This window comes from Crocodylus siamensis, chromosome 12, assembly GCF_052110815.1.
Source record: "Crocodylus siamensis isolate JL-2025a chromosome 12, ASM5211081v1, whole genome shotgun sequence".
Lineage (NCBI taxonomy): Eukaryota > Metazoa > Chordata > Crocodylia > Crocodylidae > Crocodylus > Crocodylus siamensis.
Window position 1 is genome coordinate 13,539,291 of NC_143406.1, and position 12,039 is coordinate 13,551,329.

Below are 12,039 nucleotides of genomic sequence, written 5' to 3' on the forward strand. Positions count from 1 at the left end.
TGAATAGTTTCAAAATGGCAAGAGTAAGGTGATAGTTGTAGGGATTTTCTGACTCATGTTTCACTGCCAGAATTTCCTCAAACAATTACTAATTTTATTTTCGCTTTCCCACTTCCTTTACACCAAAAGCCCTTGGTCTGAGTCCATTTTATGCAGTCTGTTATGTGCTCTGGTTGGGTGAAAATTCTTAGCATCCTACAAGAAAAAGTGTTAACATTTTTGTCTGCTTCCCTCCCCTCCCACTAAGTTATCCTTTTATCTGCTCCTGCCTTCCCTAAATTAACTGGATTTTTCCTCTGTTCTGTCCTATTATTTCACATGCACACTCTGTCTCTGTAGTTAAGAACTGAAAGGACAAGCAAGTTAAAGGTAATTGTCTACTGAGTGTTGCTGATTCAAGCACTATGTTTGCCTGTGTTCCTTTTTCGTTTCCTGGCATCTTGTAATTTCCCTCTTGCCTGTAATCCTGAGATTGTTGCCTGGACTCTTTGTGCTGCTTTGCTAGCTCTCGAGCATGTTTACACTGTGGTCTGGGGTCAGTTTTTTTGGCATGATTGTTTTGTATCCTAGGATATACAGTATAAAGACTGCAGCCCAAGCATCTGTCTGTTCAGACAACTGGCTCTTGCCGTGCCTATTCAAGAGTGTACTGTCACCCTTATTTTCATGAAGCATGCATTTGTGTGTGATATTTGTAAAATAAATGACACATTTGTTTGGAAAAATAATGTTATACTGGTGAGAGTAAAAAAAATGGGTACATTGACTGAAATGTTTAAAAAAAAATCATTTCACTTTTATTCTCCGCAGCTTTACCCGTACCACCTCTCTTGAGTGAAATACTGCTGATGCAGGTCACATCAGCTGGTCGAGCAGTGATCTTCCAATTTTGTTTCAGGCTGGCTTGTCTCAGTTTAGATGATAAAACTATTCAGATGTTCCATGTAGATGGCATTTAGAGATCTGGGTTTGGAGAATGTGTAGGCATCACTAAAAAGGCAGGCACGAATTGCTCTTCTTTGAATATAAAATATGACTGTGAAATAATATGCTACAAATACATGACTGCTAAGATTGTCAAAGGTGACAAAGAATTTGGAGTGACTCAAATAGGGTGCTCAGTACATTGTGAAAATCCTGGCTATCGTTTCCAATTAAAGGCTATTTTCATAGCAAAAACATAGCATAAAAAGATACTCTGCAGCTCTAAGTGAATAACCATTGCTGATATCTGATTAACTCCAGTCTCACTGCATTTTTTTTCTTCTCTCCATCCCTTTCCCTAGATGTCCGCCGATTCTCAATGCAGAGGTCTGTCACCTCCTTATGCAGCTTAGAAACTATTACCGAAGAGCCCATCATTGCCAACGAAAACCAACATGCCGGTTCTTGTTTCCCTCTACCTGTTATGCCCCCCAGCAATTCTGAAGAAGAGTCTGTGTCTGATCATTCTGCTGAATCTAGATCAGAAGAAGATGGCCCATCAGACCTGCCTGAGAGAGCTCTTCTTGCTAAAGAACCAAGAGTGGGTTTGGCTGCAGAAGATCAAGTGCTCATAATCCCAGGAGCAGTTGTCACAAACATGTTGGTCCAGGTAGATGAAAGGATATATACAGAAGAACATTTTAGAGATGGTGATAGTTGGAAATGGACATACAGTCGTGCTGAAGATCATCGGTCTAGTTTGGCAGCAAATCCTCAACAAACCTGGGGGGTCTTGGCACCAAGTGATGCTTCAGCCCATTCTGCTGAGCGCTGCCAGGAACAAGAAGACCACATAGATCAGTCGGTGACAGGTGTGCACAGCATTGCCAGATCCATGAGCCAGGAGGGTCGTGCCACAGCTGTCCCACCACAACCATGCAACTTGAATAATAACACACAGCTGACTTTGCCTCCAGATGCTTTCCAGAAACCCCAGGCTGCCCAGGATCTGGCGGCTCCTGTTTCTCAAACAGGCTGTCATATGTTAATAAAGAGATCAAAGAGTGAAGGGCACAAGATTTCAGACCACTCAGCCTTAATGAAAAATCCCAGTAGCCTGTCCCCAGCGGCAGAAGTATACTTTGATGCCACCATAAATGACCAGATCTGGAGCAAGTTAGATTCCAGCAATCATCGGGACAGCATGTCTTCCTCCTCCAGCATGTCCTCCAATGACACTGTGATAGATCTTTCTCTCCCTAACCTAGCTCGCAAAAGCCTTCCAGATCTAGGTGCCCAGCATGACAACTTTGAGCCCATTGCTGTGAGAAAAGGTATGCGTCCACGGTCTGCTACAACTTCCAGTAGTGAAATGCCAATGGTGACCAAGAGCAAATCCAATCCTAATCTGCGGTCTGGTCAACTGCCGGTGGATGAGATATGCCCTCGGCCTTTGGCCAGGGGTCCTCAAGACACATTGTCATCTATTCCTAGGAGGCATACTTGGAACAGGCTCTACATGGAAAGTCTGAAGCAAGCCTCTCTCAAGTCCAAAGACCAGGACAGGGTTGGGACTAGCCAAGCAAAATCAAAAAGCCTTGAAGATCTCACCTCTGATGATATTGCATGCACTTTTGAAAGCAAGTACCGCAGTATCAGCAGGAGCTTTGTCACTAGATCAATGCGGGCGCAGCGCCGCTGCTCAAGCTTGAGGCCTTCAGCTAAGCCCCAGGATGAGCTGACGGAGCAGCTGAAGAAGTTGATGGCCTTTCAACAAGAAAATGACATCACCTCCCCGATCTGTCTTGAGCCCATTGAGTCAGAGGAGGAAGAGGAAGGTCTGGGACTCCTCCGCAGGTCATCCTCTCGCAGCCAGAGCAGAGTGCGGTATATCGCCAACCGGGCCAAGCAAGCTCAGGAGAGGCAGCGGCTGCAAAGCCTGAGCCAGGTCAGCAGCAGTCCCATTGAGGAGAGGGGAAACCCAGAGGGAGCTTGCTGCATTGCAAAAGGGGTTTGTATGGACACCACTTCTCCCGGTCTGTTTACATCCCAACCCAAGAACCAAACTGATTTTAACAGTGACACTGAGGTCTTCTTTATGCTGAAACTCTAATGTTGGGAAGTGCTGAACAAAGTTGATGTTTACATTCCTGCCCAAGCAGAACACAGTAAACCAAGAGATATGAAATGCTCTAGCACAGGATGATTCCTCACCCCTATGGAGGTAAAGGAACTGAAGAGATTGAATGGAATGGAATGGGCAGTGACTCGAGTGGATAGCACACAAATTATTGGACATAAAAATTCAAGGAACCAAATGACTTTGGAAGCTTGCACATATAGCTACAATTTTAAGGGCCTGAATTTGGGGAGAGGGGATGTATTTTATTTTAAATGTTATTAAGGCTACAATCTAATCTCCTTTATGTGACACCCAGTTTGCATCTGCAGTTATCTGTGGCCACGTCTACACGTGCACTTAACTTCAGGGTAGACTAATTAGCTGAGAAGTAAAGCATCACCATCTACACGTGCGATGCTATTAGGCCACAGTAAACTAATTAATCCTGCTGTAAGATGGTACTGTCAAGAACAGTACAATCAAAGACAGTACTATCTTCCAGCGGGATAATTAACTGCGATAAATGCATGTGTAGATGCTGACTGCTGGCGTAAATCGAACCCAGCCAGCAGGGGGTCAGACTCCTGCCTGCCACCTAGCCACACAGCACTCTTGCGCCCCAGCCAGCCCCTCCACCTCCCAGGGATGACTTCCCGTACCCCTGGCCCTGGCGTAAACTGCTCCACCCTGGCTCAAATTGATGCTGTCCCGGACACACATGTAGATGCCTTGGAGTAGTTTACTCAGTGCTCAAGCTGCTCAGGAGTTGATTGCTTCAAATTAATTGCACATGTAGATGCACCCAGTGTGTGCAAGTCACTTTGTTTCACACATGTCCCTAATTATTTCTTCCTACAAGGGAAACATCTAGGTGATGCTAATGGTATCCACAGTTACTTGCTCCTGCAAATGGCAGGTCTGCAAAGGAGGCCTGGCTTTAAAACCTAGTCTCTGATGTGCTTTAAAGTTTTGAAGAGACTGAGGCTTCTGGGGGTGTCTTCTGTACCAGATAGTCTGTGCAGTTGTTGTCTGCATTAAGAATATAGCCAATGAAGCACACCCCATCCATGCTGAACATGTTCGTTCCAGCAAAAGTCCATATTGCCTCATTCTTTGTTGCGAAGAATAAAAGTATCACTCTGTTCAGAAACAGTACTTCTTAACCCATCTGTCTGTATATGCGAACTGTGACCATTCCTTGTTTCAGAATCTAACATGGGGAGGGGGCTAGCAAATCAGGCAGGAAATATCACCTATTGACTTTGTTCGGCTCAGAAGAGGCTAAATGAATGCTACTCTTTCCTTGAAAAGAGAGCTGCCCCTTTTACATGGTATTTTAACAATGCTGCTGTACATAGCACCTTTGGGATGAATTATACAGTTTCTGTTTTGCACTGCCATGCAAGATTTTCAATGATATGTTTTAAAAAGATATATTTAAATTTTTAGAAGAATACATTTAGAATTAAATACCAAGCTAAACAAAATCGTTTTTCATTTTTTTACCTTTTTATTTTTAGTTTTTATTTTCAGGATTATCATGTCATTTATTATAGATGAACATTTTATTGGTGAGGGAAGAGAATGTTTAATGAGATAAGTTTTAAAAGAAAGCAGAAGTTTTAATTTTATTTTCAGTCTGTCTAGAGTTCTTTATTGGAGGCATTCTGTTTTTTGTCTGTAACGGTTCTTCTCTGTATATTGCAAAATTTTAAAATCTGTTTGTAAAACCATCTGACACTACTCAAATAAAAGTATTTAACCTTTCACCTTCTGCTTCTGGACTACTTAGCTGCAATTAAAAAGGAGAAAGTTTCTGGGGTTTGTAGATTTCCTAGAAAATTGTGTTATGGAAACAGGGATCATGCTCCTATTTTTCACTTCCTCAGCAGATGATTTGTAAGATCATAAGAAGGGATCTCATAAGGCCATCTAATCCAGTGGTTCTCAACCTTTTTGTACCAGGACCCATTTGTAAACATCGATGGCTAGTCTGGACCCAGTGACCCTCATTCCTGACCCGCTGCCCCAGCATACGGTCCTGGACACCAGAACAGCTGTGGTCATATGTATTGTTCATTGGTAGAAGCCTCTCTATTAACCTCTCAGCAGAAGGTGTGTGTGTTGCATGGAACAGGAACATTTTGACTATTTTCTTGGATAGGGTCCCAGTACTCGCCAAGCTGCTTGTGGGTAGGGAGAACTCAGGGGCTTTCTCAGATGGAGCTTTTAAAATGAAATCCTGTATTTTTTCTTTCTGGTCTCAAAAAGAGATTAAATCACTATCCTCTCCAGCTGAACTCTTAGCACTGCAGGTGGCAATCTGGAGACGAGGTTCTCTGGGTTTGGGGGCACCAGGACTGGTAGCATGCTGATGTGACCTTACAGTTCCTTTACTGTTTCTGAAGGACAGTATAGCTCAGCAAGGCAGATTGCATGATCTGCCAGAACTCGTCCTACACTGTCACCAACACAAAGCTACTTTCATTAACATTCACTAGACACCAAGTTGGGCAGTAACATTATTTATCATCAGACTGAAAAGCTGAAATGTTTTAATGCATAAAACTAGAAACCAATACAGCTTGTCAGCTTAGGAATGTTAATGGTTTATTTTAAGATCCCCTGCTGGGTGACTGTAAGGCAAGGGCGAGGAATTTAAAATGCATATTTAATCTTTTTTAAAAATCCAGTTTCATAATCCTATTCTTTTTCAATTGAGTAAGCAACTTTTTTATTAAATTAATGCATCAAACATAAGCCAAAGCCATGAAGCATTTCAAGGCATTTAACATTTTACACACTTTTGAAAATGTGTGTATTGATTTTGTATTTAACACTCTTTGGTTCATTCGGATTTGGCCCTCTTGTTTAAGTTAAATAATAGCTGGCACCCAAGTACATCTAGATAACTTGCTTTGTTCCAGCAAACCCAAGGGATTGTGCATGCCATTGAATAGGAGACATTTAACAAGATGTCCACATGTCTATTGTAATAGAATTCTTTTTTCACAATATCTATGCTGTTTAGTAACAAAGATGGGATAAGCAGTCTTAATGGAAGGGCTGGAGAAATCATCATCCTCCATAAGGTCAGTAATTGAACAAAGAGCTTGTGAGAAAACGTGTTAGAGGGGCTATTCTGCTTGAAAAAGTTCTGCTCCAACAATGGTACTCTGATGGGTAAGTCACTTCCTTCCACCTGAGAAGGAGACTCTGGTATCAGACAAGCACAGGGGATGATAAATGCAGTGTAGAAACAATCTTTTTTTTTTGTTTCCTGATCTTTATGAGCCTCCTGTTCTAGTCTTGCTTCTGTCATCCCACAGTTGCTCATTTTGCCTCCCATGTGAGTTTTCAGCAGAGGACACAGACTCTTGTTTATAATGCAGTTAGTCAATTAAAAATAATCTTTTATTATTTTAATAATATTATTTTAATCGTTTATTATTATGCTGCACTGCAGAGCCAAGCACTCCCTCCCCCTTTTGGTTCTGAGTTGTATGGGATGGGCCGGTTGGATCTGGACCATAACTAGGTTTCACATCTCCGTGCTGTGTTTTCATCCCAGTGTTGTAAATGGGGACCTTGAGCAGTGCTCCCTCTGCCTCTCACCTAAGAAAATGGCAACAAATACAGCATAGACTCTACAATGCAAAGGGAAGGTGAAGAGTGGGAAGGTTATAAGAGGAGGTTGGTGGATGTTTGGAGTCTGTCTTAGGATTTCCTATGTTTGTAGGGTCTCTTGTCTCACTTGTGATTTTCCCACTACCAGGAAGAAGTTATTTCATCCCTCTCTAAGTTCAGAAGAAAAAAAATACTTTGCTAGCCATATTCCAGAGATCATGAGAGCCAGGCTTTTGGACCCCGGGTTTTTCATCCTTTGTCCTTTTGGTGGGGAGCATTAGATTGAAGCCTTCTGGAAACATCAAAGTATTGCCTTGAGCAGCCACTTCACATGGATTGCCAGTGGCCTGCTTGGAAACAGCAAACTTTCTGCCTTGCCCCAGTTCTTCCTGTGACAACTGGCTCCCCTGCACCATCTGTTCTTCAGCTCATTAAATCTCTGAGATTAGGAGACCAAAGTTTCCAATATACAAGCAGTTTACTGCACAGGCTTTGATTTGGGATTTGTAGTCCAAGCCCCCGTAGTAGCTTAGTGCTTGGGAAATGCACAGGGTGAGTACTTGATTTTATCTTTTAAAAGTGGCTCAGCCAAAGCCCGCACATACTCATCTGCCTCTGGTCAGGCTTAATTGCTGATTATCTTCATTAGCTGCCAGCTGTGAAAAATCATATAACATAATTTTTATCTTATTATAGCCCAGAAAATATTCACAGGAACCAGCATGAAACCCTAGTTGATGAGGCTCCTGCTATTTGCCCCTCAGGAGCCAGGCTATATCTCTAGGGCAGAGACCACACACAGATATGTAAAGTAAGTGGGGCTAGAGCCCCAGCACCCACGCAGAAAGGGCATTTAGCTGCCAACAGTTGGACCCAGTGAGAAAATCTGTAGAAAGATCCATGAGTGGTGAGTATTCCCAGTTCCTTGGCCTTTCCTTTTCAGAGAAAACAATGAGAAGGCATGTGTGCATCTATTTTCCCTTCCCTTCTCTTCACCCACTGTGATCTTTTGTCCTGAGTGGTATGGTTTCTCTAATGAGAACCTGATCCAAACAATATCAGAGGTAATAGAAATATTCCCATTAACATCAGTGAGCTCTGGATGGGGTCCTTGGGTTACATGCTCTAACAGCAAGCTCACTGGCGGATGCTGTTACATAAACCCAGCACACCTTTCCAAGTTATTTTTCTGAGTGTGCACTCCAGTTTTGATATTTGGGCAGACATGCTGTGTTGATGCTCAGCTTGGGACCACAAAGAGGTAGGTTTGGTTGCAGTTTGGAGGAGATGGGACGGTACCAGCAGAAGAGCTTTTAGTTTGCATTGAGCTCCGCTTAGAGTCAATCTGGAGGCCATTCTTGAAGCACGTGTCCTCCCTGGGAGCTGGGTACCAGCGTTGGACTGACCTTACTTGTAGAAGGTGCTGCCATGTTCTGCTCTGACACCTCATTTCAGGACTGGCGTATGTATGTGGGGAAAAAGAACAAGTTACATTACTGACTTCTCCCTGCATAAAGCACTGGAGAGCTGCTACTGCTCATCGTGCTTAGAGTGGGACATGAGTCTGAAGGTACAGCGGCAGCACCCGTCACACGGACTTCACCGTCTTCCATGCCGAAGCTTCCGTTCCCCTCTGCCATACAAGGTAAATTGCACTGAATCAATCTCGTTAATCTACAGTGAAAGAGACTCCTTTACTGCAAATCCCTAGGAATATTAATTTCCATGACTTACCTCTATAAGTGGGCAGGCACAGTAGGGTCAAATTGGGCATTTATAGATGTGCTCCAGGAGGCGGGGGAGGGCACTTTAATTAGCACCCTTAATTAAAGCACCTTGAGTTTCACATGTATCGGCAAACAAACTTTAGTTTAAAGTGCACCTGCCACTATTTTTCAGTGTGGGAACGCTGTTTGATACACATGACACTGGAGTCTGCTGGTGCATAGTAATTACAACACTCCAGCAGACTTGATTAATTGAGTCTGCTCCAACGTGCTGTAATTACAGCGTGTCAGAGCAGCCCTCTTTCATGTGTATAGGAGACCTGTATGACTAGAGCTATATTTCAGGGGCACTCAGGGATGAGATCTCAAATAGATCTTTGTGTGACCAGGGTTTTTCTAGTAAGTATCACAGTGCTTTGGCAAATTTTCCTGCGGATCATGGTCAGGGAATGGTTGATCACTTTTGCTATTTATATATATAAAATCAGTAAAAAACATTTAATTCCTGCACTGAAACAGTGGCTTTAAAAGGTAGAGTCTTCCATTTTTTAAAAAAATAACTATCACAAAATATTCAGAGAGGTATTTCTAAACTCTGAGAAAAGCTTCCAGCAAAGCAACAATCCAATTAGCCTTCAGTGAACTCTGGTATCTTCAGCAGCTGTCTATCTGTCACTTTGCCATCCCATGGCTCAGTTTGTCTCCTACACCTTAACCCCAGTTGCTATAAGCAGAACTGCCAGCATGTTAGAATAGTATTGACATTGCTTGGATGCTTAGAAGCCATCTTTTATCTCTCCTACTTCCCCCACAGGGAGCTGAGCGTGCATATGTGCATTCGTGCTTCAATAAGACATGAGTTGTATAAATACCTGATGTGAACAACCACATGATTCTATCTCAGTAGCCTTTGGCTTCCATCCCCTGCTCTTTTCACCATCATTGTTTTGCTACCTTCTCCAGGCCTTGGTTCATAAGCTGTATGAGGCATAGAACTTGCATTTCTTCCTTGAAGAATTTGGACTGCTTTAGGCTACTGTATAGTTTCAGTTACAGTAACAAATCTCTGGGTAGTCAACAGCCATAATATCCTGAGAAATGCCCTCCAGAATCCTGACCAGGATTTTGGAGCAGCAATAGTAGAGTGACTACATTCTCCAAAGAATCCACACCGATTTTATTCCCTGTGTGTGTTCTGTGTTGCTGACCTGATGGGATCAGTGGCGCTCTAGATTTCCTCTTGGTACTACACTTGAAATATTAGTTAGGGCCTGCCAGCTGTCTGAAGCAGAGGGAGCTCAGACCACGCTGTAAATTGCTCTAGCACCTTGTTTTCTCCTTGTCTGGTAAGGTGACTGTCACCCTGATATCTGCACATGTTGTGTGGCTGAGATGCAGATTGTATCCATTGTCAAGTAGAGGTAAAACACCTGTTGCAAGTCAGTTTCTCCCTGGACAGTACACCAAACTCCCTGCCATTGTTGGCTACAAAGGACCAACTCACAGGATCATCATAAAATTCTAGTTTATTGGACAGATGCAAAAGTCAGACCATAAACCTTGGTGCTGATCAAACACACACACATTCACACACCCACACCCACACGCACAGTAGCTAGCTCTGAACACTAAGCACTGATGTCAAAATATACCTATCCCCATGTGCTGGAGTCTGTCATTGATGGCCAGTTGAGGCTTCTTTCAGTGCAATGTTGTTGCAGAAGGGGGTCACCAGCTGGTCCTTCTGGCTGGACAGGCAGGGTGCTGGTCAGGTCAAAGAGGGTTCCATTGGGGGTCATTCTTTGCTGCCTTTTATCCCTCTCTGGCAGACTTTGGTGACTCCCCAGTTCTCAAGGTTACCCAATCCATGGGTCGTTGACATCGAGGGATATACCCTTCAGTAGCTGCTGGATGGCAGCTGTCAGCCCGAGGGGTCACGTCTGGACGTATGTGCAGTCTCAGGAGTCCGTTGATGAATTTTGATTGATTTACTGCCATGATGAATAGAGCTCTGGAAGTGGTTGATCAGGGGGTATTTCTGCCCTGAGGGTCTGTTTCCAGTGTCAATTAGTTCAAACCAGGGCTTCCACATCTTTAGCAGTGAAGTTTCAGGGAGTGCCTGGCTCTGTATTGGTTCTTTCCTCTTCTTCTGTAGTTTTGTAAGTGTTAATTGCTGCTCATTAACATGCTTATCCAGACTAGCTACTGTGTTACACAGTCAACCATGATTCATTCAGGAACCTGCTCCATACAGAGATTCCTGCTCTTGCTAATATTGTTACATGGTACAACTTACTTTTAAACTTAAAGTACCTTTGTAAAGGCATCTACAAGCTTTATTTTCACTACAAATACACCTTATATAAAAAGAATAATGATATAATAAAAGAAAAAGAGAGGAAAGAAGAAAAGGTAGAAAAGAGAAAGCATCCCTAAAGGGGGGCAAATACTAAAAGAAGGGCTTTTGCCATATGGAGGAGCTTCACACTGGGGAGGGGGGCAGACACCATCACTTTTCCAAACAGGCCCCAATTCATCTACCAACACTAGGAGTAAAAGGCACATCTACATGTGTGCTTTAATGTGCATTAGTCTATTTTAATGCACATTACAGTGGCACTAAAAGCCATGCTCTTTAGCTAATGCACATTGAAATAAATGCACATTTTTTCTAGTACCTCACCATAGAGGGCACTTTTACATGTGTTCTGGGGGTGGGGGAGGCGGTGCTTTAATTAGAGCGGCTCTGAGAGCTGCTCTTATTAAACTGCTGCAACGCCTCATGTATCAGCATGGCTGCACTTCAAAATGGTGCTGGGGGCACTTGAACTAAAGCTTGTTCCCTGAGCTTTAGTTCAAGTGCCCCCACCACCATTCTGGAGTGCAGGGATGCTGATACACAAGGTGCAGGAGACTGGTGGAGTGCGGTGATTACCATGCTCCAGCAGACTATTGAGTCTGCTCCAATGCGCTGTTATTACAGTGCATCAGAGCAGCCTCTGCACTTGTGTACAGGTTCCCGGAAGTACTAGATTTAATGCTCATACCTAAACCACATTCACGAACGTGTAGGCACGCCCAAAGTGACTAGCAGTCCCGAGTTTCCCAGCCCAGCCCCACATTTGGGGGCCGTGTCCTGAAAGAGTTCTTGAAATAGGGATTTTGTCCCAAATTGTTGCCAAGCTGGTGAGCACTTCAGGGCAAGGACTGCACCTGTGTATGTTTGCACATGACTAGTCTCTGAGCCTCTTCGAGGCCGGGAACTGTAAGGCTCCCTAGTTATAATGGCAAGTGCCAGTCAATAATAAACAAGTACACCGCAGCTCAGCCTAAATGTTTTGTGGGTTTATCTGTTGTGACTAGAGCGGCAGGGAGAAGAGCCCGCGCCATTGCCTGGCTGGCTTGTGCTGCAGGCAAGACCCCTGGCAAGCTTAGCGTCCCACTTGCGAGGGAGGGACAGACACAGTAAGGAACAGTCCCTGACAGAAAGAGTTTGCAGGGTAAATAGACAAGGCAGTGGGTGGGGGGCATGGAAAGCAATGGAACAGGAAGGAGAAATGACCTGCCAAAAACCACATGGTGGGGGAGTGGGAGAGCCAGGAATAATACCCCATCCTATCCTTGTCGGTCACCCTGCCC

The 12,039-nt window shown here is 43.8% G+C and overlaps 1 protein-coding gene across 2 annotated transcripts in view; it reads left to right on the top strand.

Moving 5' to 3' along the window:
* PLCH2 (phospholipase C eta 2) overlaps nt 1-4,807 on the top strand; it is a 362,294-nt gene extending 357,487 nt beyond the window's left edge. For both annotated transcript variants that reach the window (XM_090024087.1, XM_090024086.1), the window contains one exon: nt 1,287-4,807. In XM_090024087.1, the coding sequence (XP_089880213.1) occupies nt 1,287-3,037 (1,751 nt within the window). In that variant the 3' untranslated portion in view covers nt 3,038-4,807. The remainder of the gene's footprint in view (nt 1-1,286) is intronic.
* The last annotated feature ends 7,232 nt before the right edge of the window (nt 4,808-12,039 follow it).